General features: G+C 42.2%; 2 protein-coding genes across 4 annotated transcripts in view; one reads left to right on the plus strand and one right to left on the minus strand.

The window, feature by feature from the left end:
• Positions 1–430: 430 nt before the first annotated feature.
• Positions 431–2296, minus strand: SIX6 (SIX homeobox 6). Its single transcript, XM_056493140.1, has 2 exons — positions 1725–2296; positions 431–599 (listed from the first exon to the last, which is right to left on the minus strand). The coding sequence occupies exons 1-2, from the start codon at positions 2294–2296 to the stop codon at positions 431–433; spliced, it is 741 nt and encodes a 246-aa protein (XP_056349115.1).
• A 7081-nt stretch (positions 2297–9377) lies between these two features.
• The window catches only part of C5H14orf39 (chromosome 5 C14orf39 homolog), a 28029-nt gene continuing 10914 nt past the window's right edge, over positions 9378–26492 (plus strand). For 2 of the 3 annotated variants that reach the window (XM_056492911.1, XM_056492910.1), the window contains exons 1-9: positions 9378–9474; positions 12342–12398; positions 12716–12772; positions 15138–15264; positions 18869–18958; positions 22343–22530; positions 22974–23016; positions 23457–23577; positions 24694–24788. In XM_056492911.1, coding sequence (XP_056348886.1) covers positions 12350–12398; positions 12716–12772; positions 15138–15264; positions 18869–18958; positions 22343–22530; positions 22974–23016; positions 23457–23577; positions 24694–24788 — 770 coding nt within the window. In that variant the 5' untranslated portion in view covers positions 9378–9474; positions 12342–12349. Of the gene's footprint in view, positions 9475–12341; positions 12399–12715; positions 12773–15137; positions 15265–18868; positions 18959–21958; positions 22021–22342; positions 22531–22973; positions 23017–23456; positions 23578–24693; positions 24789–26492 lie in introns of all 3 variants that reach the window. The other variant, XM_056492912.1, reaches the window with a different exon arrangement.

A 26492-nucleotide genomic window follows, 5' to 3' on the forward strand; every position in this document is an offset into this window, starting at 1 on the left:
AACATTATATATATATATATAAAAACCCCTTTAAAGTAAAACAAAACCCAACCAAAAGAACAGCGTCTTTTCAACATGAAACAACCCTGCGGGATAAGGGCAGGGGCTCAGACATTTTGCAACTTGGCATTCGGTTTTTTTTTGTTGTTGTTTTTTTTGGTTGGTTTTTTTTTTTTTTTTTAACGTTTTCTGGGCTTTCTTTAATTAATTCTTTCCAGGCATCGATTCTGCGAATCCTTCGAAATAAAGGCGACAACGATTTTAATGACGTTTTTTAATGCAGTCTGCTGCGGGGCTGGGAGGGAGGCGCGGGCGGGCGGGGAGCGCCCCGTACCCCGCGTTCGGGCACTGCCAGCCCCACCGCTCCGGCCGTGGGCAGGCACCGGTGAGCCGGGCCTCCCTCTGCCCCCGGATTGCCGTGGCGGTGGTGTCAGATGTCACATTCACTGTCGCTGGATGTGATGGAGATGGCGGAGGTGGCCGCTTTGCTGGAGAGGCTGGCTGCGGGGCTGGAGGCGGCCCCCACCGCCTCGCCGCCGCTCTCCTCCTCGGCTTGCAGCGAGCGCACCGAGCCCTGCGTTAGGACCTGCTGCTGTAGCCTGCAAGGAAGCGGCACACACAGCATCACCGCCCGCCCTCCGCACCCCCGCACCCACCACAGCCCCCAGTGTCCCCCCAGGGGCTCCCCCGGCCGGCACCCCCACTGCCCCGACCTGCGGCTCTCACAGTTGTGCCAGACAGGAGAGAGGAGAAGCTGGGTGGGCACCGCTTCCTCGGCTCTGCCTGAAAAACCGGGTGCCCAGCCCAGGTCAGCCTCGCTCCTGGGCTGGCACACCCAGGGAAAGTCTGTCCCCCTCCTCCGCATCCTGCCCCCAAACCGAGCCTCATCTCAGGCCCTGCAGCAGCTCCCGAGCAGCGTCTCTTGTCCAGTAGGCCTTACATCTTCCCTTAGGACATAAAAAAGGGCTCCGGGTGACAGTACCCACGTCCCAGACGTGCGACAGCCGGGCTGAGGGGTGGCAAGGGGAATTTTCCCCACCCCGGGATCCTGGGAAGGAGATAAAGGGGGAACTCTGCTTCCTCCCCTGATTGCTGGGACTTCTGCTTTTGTCACTAGCGGTGGGATAACACTACCCATTCAGAGCCGTGATTTTATTCTGTAACAAATATATTTTTAAAATTTATTTATATATATATATATATGTTGTATTTTTATTATATATTTATGTATGTAAAATAGAAATAAGAATAATATCCTAAGGAACGTTCCCGGTTGGCTCCAGCGGAGGAGCAGGGCATGGTGGCTGTGGCAGGCCCCGCAGAGGGCACGGCCGGCTCTTCTCAGGATGGACATGTCTCAAACCGGTATTTCTATATCCGGGCAAAACTTTGAGGGGGTTTGTCTCTGCTCAGCTCCTGAATATGGCCCTTCTGCCGACAGCTCCAGCTGGTGGCTCCCCTCTCCTGCTCCCCCTGTCCCGCTCCCCCACAGGGCAGCCAAGAGGGAGCCCAGCGCAGAGATCCTCCCCTATTAAATCGAAGTAATTAAATGCCTTAGCCTTTCCCCGCTGTTCCTGCTTTATCTCACTGCATTTCCCGGGGAGAAATCTCCCGGGCTCCTTTCCCCCATCCTCTGCCGGCAGTCTCGCACCGCCTCCCCGCAGCCTCCGGCCTGGGCTCCCTGCGGGGGAGCCTGTGTCCCGACGGGACGGGCAGCACCTTACCTGTTCTTAGCCGCTGCTGCCCTGTCCCTTTGCCTGCGGTTTTTGAACCAGTTGCCCACTTGCGTGGGGGTAAGTCCCGTGGCCTGAGCCAGTTCCCGCTTTTTGCTGGGGTTGGGGTAAGGGTCCTGCAGGTACCACTCCCGCAGCAAATGCCTCGTCCGCTCCTTGAAGCAATGTGTCTTCTGCTCGCCGTCCCAGATGGTGCGGGGCAGCGGGAACTTCTTCCTCACCCGGTACTTGTCCACCGGCCCCAGGGGTCGGCCCCGCAGCTTCTCCGCCTCCTGGTAGTGCGCTTCCAGCCAGAGGGCTTGCAGTTTGGCGTGGGACTCCTTGGTGAACTTGTGGTTCTCCAGAATGTGGTAGAGCTCCCGGTAGTTCCCCGTGTGGAAGGCCACGATGGCCCGGGCTCTCAGCACCGACTCGTTCTTGTTGAGCGCCTCGCAGGCCGCGGGGGCCACGGGCAGGGACCAGAGGAAGCGCCCCAGGCGCTCGATGTCCCCGCTCTCCTCCAGGGTCTCGCATACCCCGGCCACCTGCTGCGGGCTGAAATTGAGGATGGGCAGCTGGAACATGGAGGCGGCGCCGGGCTCCGCTCCGCTCTCCGCGCACCCCCGGCGATGCCCGCCGCCACCGCGCACAGCCCCGCGGCGGGGAAGGGGCAGCGGCCCCGGGCCGCCCCTCGCTCGCTCCGCTGCTGCCTCCGCCCGAGCCCGCGGAGCTGCGGCGGGAGGGACGGCGGAGAGGCGATGGGGACCGCTCGGCAGCTCCGGCGACTGGGGGCGGTGGGCAGGGGCGAGGCGGAGGAGGATGGAGCGGGGAGGGAGGGCGGGCAGGGGGGAGGGAGGAAAGGAAAAAAAAAAAAAAAAAAAAAAAGGAGGAAAAAAAAAAAAGAAGAAAAAAATGAAACCAGAAAAGGCACAAGCGCAGCTCCCCGCTGCCGCCGCGCTGCTGCGGGAGCGGCTGATTTGCTGCGGGCTCGGCAGATTGGCTCCCGGGTTTCCATGGCGGGGCTGCCACTCACTGTCAGCCGCTGCCAATCACGGCCGAAGGGCCCGCACCGCCCCGCTCCCCGCCCCGCTCCCCGCCCCGCTCCCGCGGCGCCCCGGCCGCTCCCCGGGCACCGCGACCCCGCCGCCCTGCGCCGCCGACCCGGGCAGTGCCCCCCGGGGAAGGCAGGTTGAGGGGAGGGAAGCGGGCCCCCGCTTCAGGGTGCTGGCGGCAGGTTGGAGGGAGTGGTCTCAGCGACAGGACCGCCGGGACCCCCGCATCCTCCCCGGTGAAGCTGCGGGGTACGGCCCGGGGATGCTCGCGCAGAGCTCCGCGCACCCGCCGGAGGAGAGGGCGATAAGGCAGAGCTGAGAAATCAGATAAAAAAATTGGCTGAGTAACAGTGACAGTGATGCTGGGAGTGTCGCTGACAATGGATGCAGCGGGAGGACGGCAGAAACAGCCGAGATTTAGGGAAAAACTCCTCTTTCCCCCTCTAGGTGACTTCCCATTTCGGTTAAGACGAGGAATTCTCTGCTAAGAGCCCAGCGCTCTTCCTCGTTCAACCAAAGCGGTTTTTTTGGGATTTTTGTTTTGTTTTGTTTTTTAACATTTAAACCCTTATTGTTTTCGGCTGAATGGTCCTGAATAGACGCCGAGAATAGTCGCGAGGAGTGAGAAGTCATTTGTAGGTCAGGAAAGCGACTTAAAGCAGATTTCGGGAATCTTTTGAAATATTGATCATCTCGTAGTAATCATTCCCCGTGGGTTTTTTTCCCCCCCTCGGTGCCCCGAGAGAGTGACAGCGGGGCTGGGTGCGAGGTGAGCCCCGGCCGCCCCTTCGGAGGAGCGGGGCCAACTCCAGACCTCTCGGGGTGGGATGATATCACTTTCTGAGCTGCGAGGATACTATTTATTTTCCGTAGAGAAAAGGAGGATGATCAAGAAGCCACTCTTTATTCTACAAATAGCTGCTCAGTGATAATTTCTTCAAGGGAATATTAGGGACTATGCTCGGAAAGGCAGCATATATTTTGAATTAAGCTCAATATGTTCTTCCCTCTGCTCTTTGCAATGTATTTTTTTTCTAGAATGCTTGTCAAAAAAATTCCTTCTTAATTTGATATCTTATTATTGTTTCTTTTTCCCCCTTATTATTTTTTTCTATTGTTTTTGTTTTCCTTTCTTTCCTTCTTTAAGAAAGCTCCTTTGCTAGTTGCCTGTAGACCGAAATTAAACAGATTTACATTTTCTCCAATCATTTCTCCGCAGAAATGGAGCTGGACTGAGGCTCGCCGTCTTTTCTTTAGTATCAAGTACAATTTGTCTTTTGCTTGTGAAGATTTGGTAAATCAGAAGGCAGATAGATAGCGCAGATGGTCGGAGGTGTCGGGTCAGATTATGGTACGCCTCAGTACAGTGCTAAGCTCATTCTGACGGAAAACCCTGATATTATTTTCACAGATCTACACAGTTCACTTGAAAAAAACCCTTCGAGCCATTTACATCATTTATGTGAGGCTCACAGCTAGCGGGATGGAAAAGCTTTCAATACTGCTCATTTTCATAAAACTCGACAGAGCTGGGGAGGCATAAAAGCGCACACAAAACTCACGAGTTCAGAGATACTCCACAGAAACTTAAAAAAATAAAAGGAGTGACTTTTCGGCTTCACCTTCATCCAGGTTAGATTTGCCGATCTGCTTGGGGGGGGGGGGGGCGGGGCGGAAAAAGGAGGAGAGGGAGAAAAATTGGACAAGAGGAGAATATAATCTATAAGTATTGCAGAGAGTCCTCTTCCAGCTTTCCATCCCACCACTGACCTCTCCCTTAGGGAAAAACAATAATTTGGCCAAGTCAACGAAAGATCCCAAACAACCTTTTCGGGCATTTTAAATTCCCTTTTCGGGAATTTTAAAAGCCTCCAGACCCCCTCGGTATGAGCATCGGGCTTCCCCAGCGAGCGGGTGAGAAGGCGGCGACCTCGGCGGCTCCGGGCGCGTCCCCGCGGGCAGGAGCTGCCCCGCCACCCCCAGCCCACCCTGCTGAGAGCACGGCAGGGTCCCGGGACGGGTCTGACGGAGGAAAACCTCTGCTGGGAGAGACGAGGAAGGATAGAAAGCCTGTGTTAATGGGCACCTAATTTAGAACGGCCAGATGATGATGGTGATGATGAAGGTGATTGCTAATATTACTGAAGGGGGTATATATTTTTTTATATATTTTTTTTAAATCATGCACATGATCTGGCGAGGGAGCTACTGGGCTGCAGCCTAATGACCATGAATAGAGCGAGACAGGCTCCGTAATGAAAGCCAGGACTGTAGGCAAAAGAAATGAATCCTCATTAAGAGCAGCTCGCAGGGGCGAGGGGCTGTCCCCCAGGTCCCCAGCCTTTGTTCCCCAGAAACCGGCCCGGGTGGAGCGATGCTGGCAGCACTGCTGGAGGGAAGAGGAAGAGAAAGAAAAGCGACACCGAAATGGACCCAGAAACCTTGTGTTAACCATTTAAAGGGTGACCCGAGGCAGAAAACCAGCCCAACCTCAGTAGTTTTGCACCCTCTCCAACAGGGAACGATGGGTTCTGGTTTTGTGAAGTGGCACGGTCCGGTATGACTGGATTGTCTCTGTTTGGGAAAGGTTCTTGGGGCTCCTTGCTTTGTACCATCAGGGCCGAGAGAGATCAGCTTCAAGGGGGCCCCTCCATCCTTTTCCCAGCTCTCAGGGAATTTTATCTATGGCCAGGACCCCGACAGGTTCCCCATTGCCCCACAAGGACTCTACCGCCTGGCCGGGCCGGGCTGGGCTTTGCCTCCGGTCCGCGACCTGCAGCGATCGCAGCGATCCCAGGAGCGACCCCATTCCCTTGGGATGCGATGCCGCATCCCGAAAAGCCGAGATTCCTGCGGTACCCGAGCTCCTGGCTCAGCCCCCACGTCTTATTAGGACTGCAGGAGAGCCTGGGGGTGCACTTGGCCGTGCCCTCTTCCTTTCTGCCCTTTCCCCACATTTTGTTCTTTCCCCCTCCTTCCTCCCATATAATAGAAACATTAGTCGTGACATTAATACCCGACAATGATAACTACTTTTATTTAATTTTATTTTATTGACAGCTTTGTCCCTTGCTACAGTTAGCATGGTGAGTTAACCCTACAGAGACAAACCCACTGGAGAACAAGAAATAAAATCATACATGGAAAAATATTTATCAAAAATATGACCAGGCATCTGTAGCATCTGGACGGCCTGCATGGACACGGGGGTTCTGGCCTCAGGATAGGACGTATTCTCCTCTCCTCAGAGCTTTAAAGCAAAAATACGCTGAGCAACATATCTATACACCTTCGCATCAGCATTTGTCAGCTGCCCTGGGTCCTAGAATCTCAGTCACTAGGGATAATTTATCTATATGGAACCTCAAACGCAGCAGAGGCGCAAATATATTTTTAAAGCCCTTAGTTGGCGTTAAGTAGTGTATTAAAAATTACCCTCGGGAAGGAGAAACGTCTCTTTAAAATCTCGGTAGGATTGTCAGAGATATGGGAGTTCATTAAGGGATGCTGACCGGGAGAACCTGAGAGCAGGCAGTCCCTCGGGCGGATATCTGGGAAACCAGCCGGGATTTTCCAGCCTTGGATGGGTCTCGGCAGGACCCGGGCTGGTGCCGTGGAGCGCTGGGGACGGGCGGGGCTGGAGAGAGCAGGAGGCTCCCTGTCCTCCCCCCGGCTGGTCTTACCTCGCTCCCTCGGAGCAGGCGGGGGATGCTCAGCCCGAGGACAGTGCCCGCTGTCGCGGGTAGAAAAGGTTACTGGAAATGTCAGCCCCCCTCGGGGAGCGGGGACGGGGTTTTCGGAAGCATTTCTCAAGAGCCATCCGCGAGTTTTGAGGGACGACCTCAAGCTCAGGATGCTGGAATGGGAGATGCTTAGTGGGGAAACGACTTGTGTTTCCATGTGTTTCATATGCTTGCCTTATTTTTTTTAAGAGTTCCATCATTGTTGAAATAACAGCTATCAATCATTCCATTTCTTCCTAAAAATGAAGTTACATTTAAAGCTGTAATCTGGTTAATATTAGGGAGAATGGGCAGGTTGGATCCACACTTAAGCTCATGATACCTTTTGAAAGCACCGAAGAATCCCTAAAAAGCTGTTGGACAAGGAGAGATGTTTACCCACTTTCTACTCTCACACCATACATTAATTAAATCTTTGTTCTTCGGTGTATTGTTTAAGTTACTTGTCAAAAGAAGTATCAGACTATGGCTGGTATAGCTGAAGTTGAAATAAAGATGCACTGAAAATCAAAATATTTAAATATCTAAATTATTTTGAGATTGGTAAGGAAAGACGTTTCTTGTACAGGCCCCTGGTCAAGGTCACGGCTGCAGACAGAAAGTATCTGCCGCCCAAGATTAATCTTTAATTTTCTTTCGGGTGTAGCTATGAACCTGGTTTTAAAGTTTCAAATCCTTTGGGATTTGTTTGGCTGCTGCCTTCATCTGCAGGTAAGTACAGACAGTGCAAAATCTCCCTCCACAATGAGATGTTCCTGTACAATCTTCAATCTGCTTCTATAAGGAATTCACTGAAAATTTCAAGAAAATTAATAAAATCATGAAGTATTCAAAGAAATAGATTTTTTTGATTGATCGTCCTCTCCTCTCCTCTCCTCTCCTCTCCTCTCCTCTCCTCTCCTCTCCTCTCCTCTCCTCTCCTCTCCTCTCCTCTCCTCTCCTCTCCTCTCCTCTCCTCTCCTCTCCTCTCCTCTCCTCTCCTCTCCTCTCCTCTCCTCTCCTCTCCTCTCCTCTCCTCTCCTCTCCTCTCCTCTCCTCTCCTCTCCTCTCCTCTCCTCTCCTCTCCTCTCCTCTCCTCTCCTCTCCTCTCCTCTCCTCTCCTCCTCCAGCCCTTCCTGGAGGTGACTCGCTGTTACTGAAGGTTGCTCAGGAATTGGGGTCCCTCTTTTCTTGAGGGGGAGCTCCTCCTCAGCTTTGGGTACTATGTGGGAGTCAGGCACCACCTCAGGCTTGGAAACAGGTTTGCTGAAGGTGAACATCTCTGTGGGCTCCAGCATTACAGCCCTGCTTCAAGGAGAAAATTTATCTCATGAGCAGCTTCATGTGGACAGGAGCCTTCTATCCCTTATCCCCATAAATCAGGCAACGACCCTTCTCTTTTTTACAGCTTCAGACCCTAGGGGGAATTAAGTCCCTGACGGCTTTATCCAAAGCCTGTTGAACCGACCGACCACATTCCAGGTGAAATGGGGTCCTTGGATCTGTGGGAACCTCAGCCTTCCTTGGCAATACTTATTACCGGACACGGCGAGGTGTTAATGAGCATCACTGAAGTTACTTGCTACTCCGCTCTTAAATTCCCATTTCGAGAAGCTGAGCAATTTAAAGAATTGCTTAAGGCAGGACAAAGCTTTGAAGCCATTTCTCTTCGGGAAGCATCTAGGAATTAGAGTGTCCCGAGGGGCGGCTCTCACCCTCTGGGACAGACAGAGACATTGGTGGGAGATGTTCCTGGAAAGGACAGAGCCTCACCACGGAGCAGAGGCGGCAGACATCTACCTTCCAAAAGCACATGCCTCTTTCCATATCCCCTCTCTTCTTCATTTCCCTTCCTCGTGGCTGACCAGAAGCCAGGTAACTATTCCTCTTTGAAGCAGCATTTCTTTTTGGTTGGACTGACTGCTCTAAAGGCAGCATCGCATCTGCCCCTCTTCAGTCCTGTTTCTATTTCTTTACCCATTCTCCTTTCATCGGCTGACCGACTCCCCCCCCCCCCCCCCCCAGTTGGTATCCTACCCGCAAATTTATTTTTCTTTGCTTATTGATAATCCTAAATCCATCCTCTGTCTCAGTAATCTCAATTAGGAGTAAAAAACAACCAAGTGTGGACGGAAGCATCATGTTCTAGTTTCTTGCACGCCCGGGCTGTGCATTTTTTGCCTTGTAAATCTGCACTTCCATAAACAAACAAACGCAAATAATTCTGTGAGCACAACTTGGGTTAAGGCAAGCGGCATTCCACAGCATCCTTAGCGTGAAGCACTGCTCCGGGATGAGAAGGGAGATGCTTTAATGCCTTTTTAAACTATCTGAGGGCCGGGTCCGCGAGAGGATGAGGGAAGGAGAATTTTAGGCTGATTTCCACCAGCGGGATCAGCAACACGAGTGGGACCTGGAGGGTTGGATAAAGCACTCTACACTCTACAGCTCCTTATTTTCGTGCCACATCCCGGAGCACGGATGTGTGTATGTGTGTAATTAACCCCAGCAGTGTCCAGGTCCCGTTCCAGCGGCGCTGCCGTCTCTCCCCGCCCGGCCACGGCCCGCCTGCCCGCTGCCCCCGGTAGATGGAGCATCCTCATCGCTTTTCGCCCGAAGCCCTCAGAAATGCTGGCCTTTCCCTCACAATTCCCACTGCTCAGGCAAACGGGTGCTTTGGGGGGCACACAGTCCCGCCGCTGTGTCCCGAGGGGAGCGGAGCGCCGCGGCCGCTGGCGATAAGCCCGCCCGGCCGGCGCTGCGGTTGTTCCGCTGGGTTAAATGGGCTCAGCCCCTTCTCCCGGCCGCCGAAGCTGCTTCGGGCTTGCCCGACTACCCCGGCTCCCCGCACGCCCGGCACCTGCCGCCCTCCCCGCAGGCTCCGGGGGGCTGAGGCGCCCCGGGCCTCGGGAGCCGCTCCGCGGGGCGTGGCCGGCGCTGAGGGGCAGCGTCCGGCGGTGAGCGGGGCTTTGGCTCCTTCGCCCTTGGGTGAGTCTCTGGACGGCTCCTCGCCCTTTCCCTTCTGCGGGGCCGCCGCACTGTGGCCGCTTTCCCAGTGCTGGTGGCCCCCAAAGGGTCCCTGAGCGCCCTGGTCCCGCTCTCCGCCCTCAGGGACCCGGCCCCGTTTCTCACGCCGCCATTTTGTGGCGCTCTTCCACAGCCTGTGTGGGGTCCCTCAGGATGAGGCTTTCCCCCCAGTTTTTTATCTTTTGACAAAAATAGTTTTAATTTTTAAATCCTAGGATTTGAGGGAATAATCTGCAGCAAAAGCCTTTTGTTTGGTATGTGCCGGACTAAGTAAATTGTGATAATCCAGTGGGCGCTTGGTTCAGGTCTCCTCACAGGGTTCAGGTCTTCTCCAGGGTTTCCTAAAACAGTGTGGTAAAAAACAACACGACGAGAGGGTCATTTTTAATTTTGTTTTATCAACAATGATAAAAAATCACGAAATGTAAGCTCTTCTACATGTCAAGAAGATTCAAACTACCAGTCCCTCAGTAATGAACAGCACGGGAGAAGCACAGGTTTGCTCTCCAAAGAGCCTCCCTAAAATAACAATTATTCATATAGAGCCAACTGGAATTAATACTGTTTCACAGCCTACAACTGGTAGAATCGAATTGTGTATTTTAAGGAAGATACTTACCTCGTAGGTTATGGCTATTTTCCACCTTTTAATAAAGAACCTGGCTGTTGCCAGATGGGTTATTGAGCAGTGACATTATTAATGTTAGTGCTGTAAGGGCTTGAGACCACATCAGGCAGTTCGCTTGTGAGTTCTGCACCCAGTACAATCTTCTAATATATGAAACTTTATTGCCGCGATTGAATTCCGTGTAATTACATTAATGCCGTGCAAAAATGCAAAATGCACAATAATAATTTTCCCCTTATTCAGCATTCTGAATAGCCCCATTAGAAAGAATTGATGCAGTCTGAAGCTGGTTTACCCAGTGGCGTGTTACATATTTATCTTTAACAAAAAAATCAGCCACAAAGGAGAATTTCCTCTGAATTAACCAACATCCCGAGTTGACTGATGGTTGATGCTGCTTTTCTGCAGTATGTCCAAGAATCAATCTTTGCTACTGTCATATCCTGGAAGACATCAGATGTCAAGTTTGTTGCAAGCTGGTGTTACCTACTGTTTCTAAAATCTGCAAACACCGAACATATTGAATCTCTCAGCCCCTTTTCTAGTGACACCTGTATCCTCTTAATTCACAGCACAGAATAGTACTTGACATTTGCAGTTACAACACTACGTTTTAACAATACCAGAATAACAAGTATTTTATATGTGCATTCTTTCGGAAAAACTATTTTCTGCTACTTCACCCTTTTAATAAATTTTATTGTGAAACTACAGTAAAAGAAAATAAATGCTTTAGCTCTCTCTACAAAAGCATCAGTTCTCTTCTACAAAAATATTCAAAAGGTAAAATTATTTGTATTTTTATGTGATAATATAATAGTCTCCATCTTAATAATATACAGCTATACAGTCTGCTCTATTGATGAACTTTGTGTTGCAGTTTATAAAACAATAAATAAAATTTCTTTGCCTCAATATCTTGCAGTTTTTATGGGAAGTTTCAGAAAACGAGCTAACAAACACTGTTAAAATGTTTCTAGAGAACAGCTTTTAAATATATGGTCAAAACTATTTTTTTAAATAATAAGGGGTTACTTTGGATTTTCTTTCACATGGTGTGAAAGCAAAGATATTCTGCCTTGATCTTTGGCTTGAGGTAGTATTTCCTAGTGTTTTTCTTAGTATTTTCAGAAGATTTTTTTATTTGCTACCTGAAGTGTCTCCAGGCACTAGGAACTAGGATTTCAACCTTTTAAATACATTTGGTAAAACTATTATCTCTTTCTCGGAGTTTTTTTCACAGCCTGTGCTAATCCAGTCACTTGAATTAGGTGTTCTGATCCTCTCTTAACTATGAGACAAATTCATTTCTGTCAAACACCAGCGTTTTAAACGCTGCCTCCACCCCTCCTGCTCCCACAGCCTCAGTGTTGCAGGATGTAGCCTTAATGCCACTTTAGTTAAATTCTGCAGTTGTTTTCTATTCCACTTTATCCTGGATTAGGATCTCATCCTCATCACCAATTTGTCGTGGCTTTGTTTCCCTTGCAGGGTGATGTTGAAGCCACTGTGGGACAGTTAAAGCCCGGACAATTTCGCTCGCTGTTAATGCACCTGAGCTAACGAGCCGTGTCCGGAGCGTCCTGGCGAGCGGTGTTTGCATCCCTTTTAGAGACTTCCATCATCCCCCATCTCTGTAAAAACCTGTAACCGAATTTCTGCACATAGCAGCACCGTACAAACAGAAGGAAGAATTGATAACAACCCGTTTTCCACTTGATGAGAATTCTGTCTTTACTCACACTTAGCATTCACACACCTTTGATTTAAATGGACCTGGTGGTTGCACGGGAGGAGTGTGCAGGATGCTGAAGGAGCTTTTCCATCAGCAGCACTGCAGTCCATAGGCTTAGTCACCAGCGGAGTACAGGCTGCACTTTTTGTACACAAACATCTCTCCTTGCATTCTTCATTGCCTTCTGAGAACATTAAGCCTCTCAAACAGAACTGCTCTAGGAGCAACGCTTTACCTAAATTAGAAATCTCCTTCTTTCCTAACTGTGGTTTAGACTCTTACAAGTCCCTTACCACCATTAGCGAAAAATTTGATTCTACTAGATAGTAATTCAAATGCAGTGAAAACTACTTTTCTCCCTTTTATATTAAAATGTGTGGTATTGTCTTGCAATTTTGACTTGTTCATTGTATCGACAAGGCATTTGACTGTGTAAATCTTTGAATTGCATTTTTTCTTTTGAAGTTTAACCAATGAATGACGAGGTTTGGATCAACTTTGACAGAGTTCTGGTCCAGCTTAGTAAGTCATTATAGCATACACTTTGTATTAACAATTATGTTTGCACTGCATATAGTGACATTTTCTGCTTTAAACCGTTATATTTACTTTAAATAAATGTATAATATTAAGCTTTTGTTCTTTGCTTACATTATATTTTGTTAGCTGGGAGGTTGTGGAGAGGGGTCCTGACAGCTATTTAATAGTAAAATTTCTATTACATATTTTGCTAATATAATTGTTAATAAGAGTTTGTGGAATTAATGCTGCACAGCACGTTTGTTTCACAACTCCACTCATATATATGTATATAACAAAGGGTTAATTTTCTTCTTAAGATTTCCAGGTAGAAAGAACTCGCAGTACTAAGAGACATGTGGATCATCAGATAAATTGTGAGTAGTGGTGAATTATTGTTTTATTGGATGCTGAACACTGATTTTGTTTCATCAATCCTGGGACATGTTCTGTGTCTCGGGGGCGGAAGCAGGATGCACAATGGAAGCTGTCCCGTGTCCTGCTCTCACCCTGCCTCCTCTTTAGCCATCAATACTTGCTCATTCTCCCCAGCAGACTTTGCTTTTGCTCACGACTTTTAGCTGAGGCTGCTCAGCTGCCTCATGGACAGCCAGTTTCATGCTGCGCCATTTCCTGCTCTGACTCTGCAGCTCCTCACAGTCTCTGGCAGCCCTTTGATTCAGCTGTGCTTGCTCAATACATCTGCCACTTGCCTCCCTTTATTTCTTCACGTTTTTTGTTCTTTCCAGATTTGGACCTCTGCCTCACTGCATCTTCTCTCTTTCGTTTTCTTAAAATAATGAAAGTTCTCTCAGTTGCTACTACATACTCAAGCCTGGTTCTTCTTTTTTTGCAATCAAGCAGCTGGTTACTTTATTTGAAATTCAAAACAGTAAACCAAAAGAGAAAGTCTTGCTCTGCATCAGTTTTGTTCTCCCCCAGAGTTTACAGACAACACAATACTATGGACTTAAGTCTGGACTGATTTTTTTTTCCATGCTACTATGTGGAATCACTCATGAGAATGTAAAAAGAATAGTTTCCCTACCACAAACAATCTGAGAACATCTGTGCTCACCTCTGGTACTTCATAGGTAGATAATCAAGCAGACAGCCTCCATATATTAAAAAAAAAAAAAAAAAAAAAAAAAAAAATCCTAGTCTTCTTGGTGTTCTTTTTGACTATAACATTTCTAATAATCTTCACCGATATGTCCAAGCAAGTACTTATTCATTAAGAAGATTATCACAATTAAATTTAAGCATCTTAAACATGAAAACGTCTGTAACACTAAGTCTGGCACACCTAGGGTTCTGGTTTAACTCTTCAGTCACACAACTGAACCTTAGAGAAGAGGCTTTTCTTAACACTTAGGTAAATGCTCTTAGGGAAAATCTGAAGACTGTAGTAACATGGCATAGCTGCTTTTGTGTTCAGTTCAGAGATACCTAAATATGTGTAAACACACAACCAACACTCAGGCTTTTAGCAGTTTGGGTTAAGTCTTTCAAGAACTTAGCAAAAACACTGATGTAATTTTGTCTCTGTGTGAGCATTACTTGGCAGATGAACAGCTGTAGCATTCAGCCTTGGACTTTTGGTGTGAGATTCTTCAGCCTATTTGCCTGCAGTCCCTTTCTTGCCAGTGAAGAGTAATAGGCACTTTTAGCGTGTGATTTACCTTATTCTGAAGAAACAGTTTAAAGTAGGTTAGATAAAATAAACTTTAAAAGTGTCAGCTTGTCTCAGCTGGGTGTAGCTGTGGGTGTGCTGTTCTGAAGAAAGTCCCTGCACTAACATTGGGTGAGATGGATCTCACCCACCAGGTCCTTGTGAAAGCACAGGTTAATTGAACAGCTCACAGAAGTGCTTCCCTTTAAAAAATACTAAATGACATGTGAAGTGTATATTTTGTTAATAGCATTATGTTACATTTTGGTACGTCTCAAAAAGCCATCTAAAGGGTTCTGCCACATTCAGCTGTTTATGTACAGAAATGAAGCCATGTCAATTGCCCAATATTTATGCTTCATTCTAAGTAAAGGCAAGTTACTGACTTCAGATTTTGCAAATATTAAGGGACTGAAGATAACCCAAGAAATAAATTACATTGAGAAATTTTTGGTTTTCCCTGACTGATGTTTCTTTGTGAGAAGTGGTTTATTTTCTGCTATAAATACAGATGCTGCTGAAAATTAATATATAGCAAGTAGTACAAATCCAAAGCCAAACTTCAGGATGACCTTAAGTTTCAGAGCAATAATTCAAACTCAAGACCATCTTGCATCACTAAGATGTTCTAAGTTGAGGAGATGAGAGAAGGGCAGGATGTGATTGACTTGTGTGTAGGATCACCTACTCTATCATTTAGTGCTTCAGGGCAGCAGTGATAGCAAGGGATGATTTAGCACTGATGAATCAGAAATCTTGCTTAGAAAAAAAGAATTTAAAAATGCAGAGAAAAAAATGTCACCAAGTTGTGCTTATTGCATTGCAAGGTGAGCATGCATGGTAGCTCTCACAGCTTTTATTTGTGAAGATAACACTAATCATGTTCAACAACATGGATTCTCCTCTAACCACTCATTCAGAAACTGTTATCAACTGTCTGCTATCAGAAGAGGGAGAATTAAGAGTTTGCCTTAAGAATCTCCACAAATACAATCTTCGAGAAAATGTCATTATAATGCACTTTTTAATTAATTAACCTGTGTCCTTTAACATTTATTTTTCAATTTTAGTGTACACTGCAAAAATCACAGAAGAAAAGAATCAAATTGCTTGGTTGGAGGAAAATATAAAAAAAGAGAAAGAGGAACTTGCTGATCTGCAAAAGCAAAATGAGAGCAGCAAGAAGAGCTGTGATGTGTGAGTATAAGAGAACCTGAGCTCTGAGTTGTGGCTGGCATGAAGGAAGTGAGTGAGGAAAGAAGGGAAAAAATATGTATGGGTATGTTCTGAGAGATGTTAAAGAAAACTTTAGTATTCTCCTGCTTTTTTTTTAAACTGCAGGTCTTTAGGTATAAAAATTACAGTATTACCCATCTGCTGAAGAACAATTATAGAAAAGCAGACTACATTTAATTTTGGGTTGGTTTTTATTAAAATCCCAAGTTTTCAGAAGATCACAGGTACTATCTTTGCAGCATGCATTCATGTAGTAAAGCAATAGAAATGTAGTTTTTCTCTACTTGGATGAATCTGAGTTTTGTCAAATTTGACCAATATTAAGAATACTGTTAAAAAAAAGACTTCCTAAAATTGAACATCTCTCTATTCTTTGTTAACAACATGTTTCATGTTACTTTTTGTTCTATATATATTTTCACACAAGATATGCTGTAATTGCCTCTCTATACACACATATGTGTCCTTCTGTGGGCAGATTCCAGTATCAATTTTGCTTCAGACTGCAAAATTTGTCTTCTGGGCACAATCTTTTGATGAATGTGTTGGGCTGCCACTCACAGTTTTCCTTACATAAATGTTTGTATCAGATAATTAGTTCAAGTTTTAAATGCTGATCATTTTTGGATCTTAGTAATTAGAAGCTTTTCAAGACACAATTTAGCTACAAGGAGTTTTATCTTTCTGACACGTAATTTTTAAAAATTAAAACCTCAGGTGTTTGCAAGGGTAGCTGAAAAGGCAAATCTATATTTGACAATACAGAGAGTATATCCAATGTGATAAAATCCATCAGTGTGTTCCATTTCTCCACAATCTGACAGCAGCTCAGCAGCTGGAGTGAGGATTTGTTGGCAAAATTTTGTTTTGTTTTCTTACAATTCTATATCTAAAAGTAAATAATAAAAATATCTATGACATACATTTTTTTTTTTTTTTTTTTTTTTTTTGCAATGTGAATGCAGAGTGCGGGTGTTTCTGAGAATAAAGACAGAAGTAAAGGCAGCATTGGAGTCCTTTCCTGGTTTTTATTTTGAGCTCTCAGAAAGAAAAAGAAAGAATGGAATCATTAGTGAATAAAGTTGATGTAGTGGCTGGCTTATTTGAATGAATTGCCATTCAATACTGATTTGCAGCTTTACCATTAAAAGAGTTGGGAAGAGATCTGACCTTGGTAAAAAAATTCTTTTTTTCCATTACATTAAGTTGTTGCCTCCAATGTAGTGTAAAATGAACACTTACACAAGTTTATGAAACTATCCACACTGCTTCATTTGATATATTTTGAAGCTGCAAATCTGTTTTGCAAATGACAAACTGTTAAGTGATGCAAATGAAAGAGTAAAAAATTAAGGGTAGAACTAAGGATCTGATCTAAATTTTAATCATTGAATTCAATGGTTTTGGCTCAAGTCCTACAAAGAATAATTAATGGCATTAGTGTAAAGAGACTGAAAATGAGAAGTGACTCATTAATGAATACATGTATTCATAGGAGGACAATGCTTGCAGAAGAGTAGAGACTTTGTGTCTTAAATTATTGGAAATGTCATTTAACGACAGACTGAAAACTCCAATAAACAAGCCTTGGCTATAAGATCAGACAATTAGAGCACTTACACAGTAGAATCACCCCAAACTTCTAAAATTTATTCTAGTTGACACTCCATCTATACTGGACATGACTCTAATGTTGGTTTTGTAAATTCAGATACTATTTTGGAGTCACAATCACCCTCCCAGCTGATTAATTGCCAGTGATAGAGCTCAATAGAGCTCTCAGAGAAACAACGTTTTGTTTGGGTTACAAGGCATTATGAGTATTTTGGAGCAGATTTGAAGACTTTGAAGAAAATACAAGGTTCTTATCTTTAACAAGTCTAGAGAAAATATGATATATGGGATAGATGTATTGGGATAATACTGTGTTTTCTAAAGAAATACATATTGGCCTTTGTAAAAAAGACCCAAAGACAGAAAATGACCCAAATGAAACATATTTTTACACAAGAGAAGACATTTTGTTAATACTTAGTTTCTTCAAGGATTCAAATTAGAAATTTTGATCCCAGAGCAGTAAGAAGTAGTGAAATGCTGTTGATGGAACCTATCCTAATTTTATTGTTTCTCTAACAATTTTAAAATTTGGATGTAAGGATGGAGTGATTTCATGGAAATAGAAGATAATTTTTAAAAAGCCACGTGAACTCAGAATGTTCTTAGTTAGGAAAAGAAATTGTTGTCCCTCTAGCCAAACTGCAGGGTAATTTTATTGCTTTCCGAGTAGTGTGGATAAAGACCTTTTTTATACCTGGGCTGATGAAAGGAGGGACAAATAAATGTGATGGCTACCAAGGACTTCCATGAGACAGGGGTGCATTTAGCAAACAAGTAAATGAGCTGCTTGAATCCTGTATACATAGTTGTGCTCACAAACCACTGTTCTTGTACCACATGTTTTTTCCGTGTCCACAGAATAGATATGAACCAAAAATGTAGCTCACAACGTGGCTTGTATCTGATTAATAAAATCTGTATGAATTTTATATCTAGGGTTTTTTTTTTTCCTCCAAAGAAAGTAATGGAAGTTTCTGAGTAAAAGAACATCAGTGTCTGTTGTGCAGGTACATTTTAATATAAGTACGCTGGTTCCTGCTTTTGAAAAAATATGACCCTTTTGAAATTCATCTTTCTGCTGAATTTGCAGTAGATATAGGGAAGTAACATTTTGTAGCTCCATTTTTAATCACCAGTGGTGTCCAACCATTTGTGCCAGGAGTGCTGGATTGTTCATGCTTCTTATACCTTTTTTTATTCTAGACAGGATACTTTCTTTTTAAAAACTTTTTAATATGCCTCTCCTAAAGATCACATCTGAGTTTCACTTGAATCAGAAAGTCTATCTGGCTGTTTTTCTAGTGTTCCCTATCCAAGGCAGAGGTATCTCTGATGCCTGGATGTTGAGAAAGTTCTGCTCTTTCAATACATAAATATTCTGTGAAGCTGCTCTGCTATCAGTACCATCTAGAGCATTCTGCTGTAGGAAAGTCACTTCCATGCTTTCTGAGCAGGACTTGCATAGCAAATGGAGGAAATTCCAAGTTTGTAACTGCTGCTTGCATTTGGGTATGAGATGGGTTCTGGTGATACTGGTGAGAATGAAGTCGTGGGTGTCTCCAACAGGGAGATTCGACATATATGAAGTAATTACTGATGTGATGTGTTGAGGACCTAAAATACTGATTCAGATGCCTCATTACTTAGCATTTGCTCAAAAACTTTGTGAAGTTCATTCCATTAATTCCTTAAAAAGTGCTTTGGAATGCTTCTTAGTTCTAAAGATATAGTTCTTTTTTTCTTGAATTTGCAGGTTTAAAATATTAGCAAAATGCCTGCAAAAGATTTCTGTACTAAACACATTTATGTTTAACTTTCAAAAAATTAATAAATCATTTGTAAGCTAGCTAAAGTAACTTGGTGTCTTCTTTTCTACATGTTTATTTATTTTTTTTTTACTAGGAAAGACAGCTAATATGCTTTTGTTTTTTGTTTACTTTGCCCACAGCTGGAAGCCCACCTATGAATTTCTTAAGAAGCATGAAGCATGTTTGAAAAATGAAATTACAGCTGTAGAGCAAGATGCAGAAAATGAGAGGTATCTATGATCACATGGGATGAGATTTCCAGAAGTAGTACTGACTAAACTGATTAAACTGATCAGCAAAATTAGTTCTGTCTGCATGAAAAATTTGTTGCAAGCTTTCCAGGAATTTATAGTCATTTATAAGTGACTGAATAATTAAAATATTTTTTTTGTTTAGATTACTATGAGGTCATATATTATTTTGTAGTTGCCAAAGAAATATGATAAAATATGAATTATTGAAATACAGTTGCTTCCCAAATGCCTGTTACAATTTTTCAGAGCATTGTACAATTGCCTACTGTTTGAAGAAAAGCCCAATAAATAAAACAATTAATTTTTTCAGGTAACAGTTAGAAACATTCAGATAATTTTATGCTTTTCCTTATCTTTGAATATGAATTGCATAGGATTATTGGAATATACAAATCAAGTTTTTGTATACTGTTGTATATTCTTCAAAATAACCACAAAGCATACAAATTCACTCTTAAGTCCTGAAAAATGAGAAAGTGTCTCAGAAAAGCCTGGTCTGAAACCATTTCAAGACCAGTTGTAGGCAAGCTTCTAGTCAGCATTAATTGCAAATTCAGTTCTGTTCAGTGAATGTAATCTCAGGTGTTTTATCTTCATTAATTAATCTCAGCATTTAAAATAAATTATTAATTGTGCAATGCAGCTGCCTACAGTCAATGAAATAAAGAACAGACCCTGAAGATTCTCACTGAAATGTTCCAAATGTACTGTGCCAGAGTAACTCTGCAAAGTTCTATTGAACAAAGTAAAACTATCTCCATTTTAGAGAGGCTGCTCACCAGCTCTGCTCTGCCTGTCAGGGTGTGGAGGCTGCTTGGTCCTGTGGTGCAAAAGTCATGGCAGACCCCTCCAGATACCTAAATACCAGTTTAGAGTTGTAAATTTAGGTAATTTAAAACATTGGCTTTGAGTCTTTTGTAATCATTCTTTTTGCCAGTTGTCCAAGACAGCAGAAACAGCATGCCTGAGAGCCTTTAATTAACTCACTTAGTAGCTTATCTTTCTTCTTCCTGTTCAGAGCTCTAAATTTGGTGAAAAATAAGGCTAAATTGGCTTTCTATGAGTATATGATTAAGCCATTTTGGCTTTCACTAATTTGAGCTGACAAGCCAAAGAAGCATTACTTTTAAATTGCTTCTTTAGATAACTAGTTTCAATTCCAACATTAAAGTGTTTGATCTGTTTTCCTGAGCTTAATTATAAGACAACATGACTACAAATCACAAAATAAATTTAATTCATGTATTTTTCAAAACTGTGCCCCAAATATAATCTCTCTGCACCAAAGCATTAGATGATATGTTCAAGTCAGCAAGATGTGCATTCAGCAAATTCCAATATTTAAATTGGGAAGAAAAATAAATGTCTTTAGAACTTTATGAGCTGAATGTTGTTTTTAGTCTTGCATTTGGGGGGGCACTGAGGACATGCTGCTTTAGATGGAAAGATGTTTTTAAAAGATGGGCAGATCAGTTCGTGTTTAATTAGGCACTTAAAATGGAGGTTTATAAAATGTTCCACATTTTTTGTTGTTATTGGTTTCAAGAACATATGAGAATGCATGTATGACTGGAAGTTAATCCTGAAAATAAGTGATATGAAGAAGGAAAAAGTAATACATTTCTATCCACATAATATTCAGGGGGTGTTGTTAGTGCTGCCCATTTCCTGTTGTAATTAGATTAAAACTTTTTCTAATTAATGTGAACAATGGTGAATTCTAAATAGTCTGTGTTATCTGCATGAACTAGAGAACGCAAATTACTTGGAGAGAATATTAAAAATAGTGATGATTATTCAAGACTCCTATACTATATATGGCCATAAATATTATCTGTGAAAAACAGATTTTAGGAAAAGAATATAAAGTTTTAGGATTATATTCACAAGCTTGAAATGTACCTGTTACAACCGATTATTTTACTTATTTAAATTTATTTGTAATACATTCTAGGTTTATCAACAAATTCATTTTCAGTTATTGTCTTAACATCTACTTAATTAAATAGAACAGAATATTTTTCATCTTTCATACCTGGGAAATTTTGTACAGTATGCAGAAATATTAAGCAAATCAAAACTTAGATTCCTGAGACCACCTATGTAGAAAAGCAAGTAGATTAGTGTAATTTTCTGTGTGAAGTTTGAGAAATATCAATTCCTAGCTTTGGTTCACAGTGTTACCTACAACTTCTCTCCCCTAAAGTTTAACAGTCACTTTAACAGCAACTCATGCCTGGAGTGTAGTTTGATTTGAAAATTAGAATCTGACTGTGTTTTGCCTTGTGAAATTGTTTTCCTTTTGTAAGAGATGAAGATTCTAATATTGAATTTGGACATAAGTTTTTCTCTTTCCCATTGCCTGGCACAGCCAGTGGGCAGCCAGGACTGTCAAATGCAGCCTTTCAGTCATGCTGCAATTAAATGATTAATAGCAGTTTGAGGTAAAATGTATTCCTTAGAGAGAAGTCCCCTGTTCTTTGCAAGCAGTGAGAGCTGTTCCTTAATATAGGGGCAGGTTAAGAGGTGAGTTTCTGGCCTTATTTGATTTTATGCACCATAGTTTTTGCCATAAAGGAATTTCTTGCTCATCTTTAGATGTACTAATAACTTAATATTTTAAAATTTCTCCTGTCCATTGTTCACAGAAGCTTTTCTTGCATTCATTGATGTTGCCTACTCGAGTAATTCATAGCTATGTGCTCACATGATGTCAGTGAAGTTACATTTAGTGTGACATTAATTTACAGGGCAGCCCCACAAGAAGCTGAGCATTCTGGCTCTTTGCCACTTAAATATTTAAGTGTTTGCTTAACCTTAAGTATGAATAATCCTGTTGTTTCAGTGTGACTGATGTGTGTGTTTAAGGCTTCCCTGAGTCAGACAGAGATTACTCAGCATCTCCTTGGAGGCAGCTCTTAGCCCAATGGTGCACCAGGCTGCTCTAAATATTGGCCAAATTCTCCTCTATTGTAGCTTTGCTCCAGCGAAATGGATGGAATTGTGCCCACATGCACCAGCAGAGACTTTGGCCTGCAGTGAGTTTCATGATAATTACACAGGGAAAACCACATTTGTCATCTGTCAGGCTGCCTTTGAGTATGGTATGGTCTACATTCCCTTCAGAACAGGGAGGTTTGGCTGGTTTTTACATCATGATTACTCTTTGTTGCATATGGCAGTCTTCCTTGAATATAGCTGGAAAATTAAAAAATAAAGCCAAATATTGTCATCTTAAATATAATCTGGCTTTTCGTTCCATGGTAGCAGCAAATTAACTGATGCCAGAAATTTGTAGGTTTTTTTCATTATAAAAAATAGTTTCCCGTGAAAAAAATAAAATTACATGTATTTTTATAGGAAAACATATGAGAATTCCATAGCCCAGTGCAGAAAGAATTTGCAGGAACGGCACAAAAAATATAAAGAATCTGCTCTTGCCCAGAAGTATTACAAAAAAAAGGAAGAAGTTGAAGAAATCCAAAAGAGAATTTTGAAATGGTTTGAAAAATACAAATGGAAAGAAGAAGCTTCCTTGGACAGTCTGGGTACTGCTATTGCCAATGCTTTTACAATGTGCACTGCACATTAAGGGTGCCATAATTCTAATTTTCTGAAATTTCCTATAAGTTAATAAACTGTATTCTCTTTGTTACACCATTTTTAGAACAAAAATCTGTAGCAAATTAGAATTTAGATTATACATTGTAATATTCCTTCCTCCAACTCATAAATGTAATGGGGAGAGATTTGTGATTGAGCTTCTTGGGGTAAAAAAGTTCTAAGATTTCTTTAGATTGAGCCCCTCAAAATTTTAAATTCAATTTTCATCACTCTTTAGTGCTGTTTTTAATGCCATTACTGTTATACTGCAATTTTTGTTATCTATACAAAGCCAAGATAAATGCTCCTGATCTATTAATTTATCTTGTATTTATTAAGAAAATGGATTTGTTAGTTAATGGTCTGAAAGTAAATTTTATTTTTGCAGAGGCTGTTCCTTTGACATCTGTAAATGATTGGGTTGTACACATGTATCCTTGATTTCTTGTGTTTGTTCAGTTGACAGGAAAGAAGTTTTATATTTACCTTTCACAACTTTCTATTAGAAAATAAAATAATTATTTATATATCTGTATATATTTATATATATTTATATATATAAATATTTATACATTTCTGTTTAGAGTGGCAGCATTGGCACTTCTCTGTGAGAAAACTGAAGGTCAAATTCAGTTATTCAGTTTAAATTTATGAGAGCATTTTGGGGAAAGAAAATAAAATTTCATTTAATAACATATCCATCAAAATGCTTCATTTAGAATAAGCTTAATTGAATTTAGAGTTGAAGATTTTCCCAGGAAATGCAGCTTTTTCAGAGCTTCCTGCAGCTCAAGTATTTGTGTTATGGCATAGAGAGGTCAGGGATCCAATGGCATCCCTTACTTGTAAAAGATATTCCATGACATGGAAGTGTCTCTATGAGGAAAAAAACACAGGAAACCTTGCAGCTTGCTCAAGCTGCTATGCAGGAAACCATCAAACTGGAAAAAGAAGCAGAAGAATTACAAATGAAAACTGACTACTTAAAAAAGGTAACTGTATTTTGATTTTATTTTCTATAAATACATGTTATATATGTGGTCATACACAGCAGCATTACATTTTCTGAAACATCAAAAAAGTGGTGTATTTTCCAGTGCATAGACCAACAGGATGATTCCAGCCTTATAATTACATTTCTATGGCATCACATATGTTTTCTTAGAGCAAAGGGGTCTACAAATGTAAAGGTTTTTAAATCTTGCTTTCTGCTCACCTCAGTTTGTGCCACAGTTTCTGCTAAGGCACCATGTCATGATGACTCTGGTATCAGCTCAGGAGAATACACTTGAAAATAAATCAGGGTCACTCCTCAGTGAGCCCCAGGGCTTGAGTGAGCAGCTTTCTCAGGTCCTACTGGGTTTTGAAGGGTTTCTATTTAACTAAGTATGCTTTACAGTAAGAATAATGGAAATTCCTTCTCTCCATTTTTTTTTTTTCCCCCCAAAATACGTGTGTGGGTATATAATACCCAGCAGTAAAACTGGCTGATTGACTAGGAGAAGCACTGATTGCAAAGGGAGAATCTTGAAAAAAAACCAAAGGGTTTTTATCACTACAGAATTCCTCTGTAAAAGGTCTCTTCTAAGCCTGAGTAGCCCATTCTTGTAAAGGTGTAGTAACTTTTTATTTTGCATTTCATCTGGATGCTTTCACCTGTCTGGACCAGATGATCAAGGACTCCATTTACTGCCTTGTGCTGATAGCAGCACATTTTGCACAGGTGTTTTTTTCTGTTTATGTTCTGTGATACTGTTTGACACTCCTAGTTCCAGACTGAAGTTCCCAATGTGATTTGTGCTGTGTAAACATAGAGGAAGAAGGGATGTGGTAAATTTGTTTAAGATATGAAGGAGACCATATAAAGAGCTCCAGGTTCTGATATTTAGACCCATGCTCCAAAACTTCTGTGTTTATTCCAGTTTTTACAGCTGGTCCAACAAAAAATATTGCCTCTTTTTAACCTTATTCTCCTTATTTCTTCAGAACCTACTGGCTACAAAACTCCTAGTGAGCACTGATTCATCAGGTTTAGAAAACTTTTGTAGCATGTGGTTAATAGTTCAAGTTTTGTCAATTTTTATGCCATTTGTTCTTTATCGTTTAAGACCATCAAAGAGACTAAAGAAGATCAAAATAATTCCCAAAAGATTGAAGAAAAAAATCAGAAAATTCTTGAGAAGCCAGAAGAGTTTAAAGAAAGGTACACTTCAAAATTATTTTCTCCCTTGCTTTTACCCAGAATACTACCTCAGAATTTACATGAAGACTACTACAAAGCACAGATTGTTAAATAAGGACTGGCAAGCTTCTCTAATCCTGGTCATGTGATTTAATTATGTAATTTAAAAAGTTTTATATTTCTGTGGGTTAAGATGGTGAAACTTTTGATTCTTGGAAGTTCAGTGTATCTGGAAACATGCTGTAAAAATATTTGTAGAATCATTTTCTCCTCAGCTACTGCTGAGAGATCTGTGCAAGTAGTTTTGAATGCAACTACAGTGACTGTGCAGTCAGAGATAAAATAACATTAACTCTGCTAAATATATATTTGGAAAAGGAGAGAGGGTTCCTTGGCACTTGTCTTCACCTCTGAACTACTTAAGAAATTTAACTCTTAATTTAGTTCTTAAAAACAAGCATGAGTGAAAGTTTCATAGACAGGATTAATGGCTTAGTAAATTAGTCAGCGATCATTTACAGCTGGGACTCACTTTAATTTGAGCTCAATTACAATGACTGAAAATCACCACCAGGACTATCTTGCACTTGTCTGGAGTCCTTGTGAATGTTGAAACATCTCCTGTTGAGCTGACACTCTTAGACCAAAATCCATTTTAAAGTGAAAATGTGTCTGAAAGACTTTGTCTAAAGTGATTTTGCATTATGGTGTGCTTGAAAAAGAATCCTTTTGGGGCTTTAAATAGGCATTTAGTGGAACATATCTATAGAAAAGTGTAATTTTAGTAATTCCCAAGATTCTTTCACAGGGACTTTTTTAGTCTTTTAATATCTTTTTACAATTCTATGAATCATTCAGATGGTAATTTCTTTGTGGTGTAGCCTTTGCACTCATTTTACCTTCTCATGTAAGATTTTTGTAACGGGCAAAAACAGAAACATGGGGAAGCAAGAAATCCCCTTAGTTTTAAGACAAGATAAAAAAAGATGGGAAGCACTCTCTCTGAATTTTCAAAGAAATCCATATGTGTTCAGTCTGCAGAACACAAAATAGCAGTTAAAGACTTGCTGTAAGAGGCAGAGATCCTTGCTCTGGGTATGAAGGTGTAAAATTCCCTTAATGAGGCTCCTTGTGGTAAGGAATCCAGAGGGTGCACTTTCAGACCTGCCATTTGTACATTTCTTTTCCTGTCATGGAGTCTGCTTATACCTTCACCTGAAGTTGTGTATGTTCTACAACATAAAGGCTTGTAGAAAATGGCATAAAATGAGTTTCTGAATATTTTTATCTAACATTAGTGTATTTAAAAAAGTCTTCACTAGAAAGTGTGGAAGTGACTGCTTAAGTAACTATTGGTGTTAAAAATGGGTGTATTATGAAGATGTAAAGCACAAAAAAACCAAAAAAACAAAAAAACCAAAACAAAACAATACAAAACAAACAAACAAACAAAAAAAAAAACAACAAAAAAACCAACAAACAAACAGAAACTCTGGGAAAAAACCAGTACAGAAACTGTGTATTGAGAAAATGAGCCCTAGGAAATAAAACCTTTGCAGACTCAAAGCAATGTACAAAAACACAACAGCAGAATGTGAGTACCAAAGGCAGGAGTTTATTTTGAGCTGTCCTGAAGCCACTACAAAGTTACTACTGAGCAAAAAGATCTTTGTGAAGAAAGGAGATATCTTCATCTTCTGCCACAAAAGAAGAAGAAGAAAAGAA

The sequence above is a fragment of the Oenanthe melanoleuca genome, chromosome 5 (assembly GCF_029582105.1).
Source record: "Oenanthe melanoleuca isolate GR-GAL-2019-014 chromosome 5, OMel1.0, whole genome shotgun sequence".
Lineage (NCBI taxonomy): Eukaryota > Metazoa > Chordata > Aves > Passeriformes > Muscicapidae > Oenanthe > Oenanthe melanoleuca.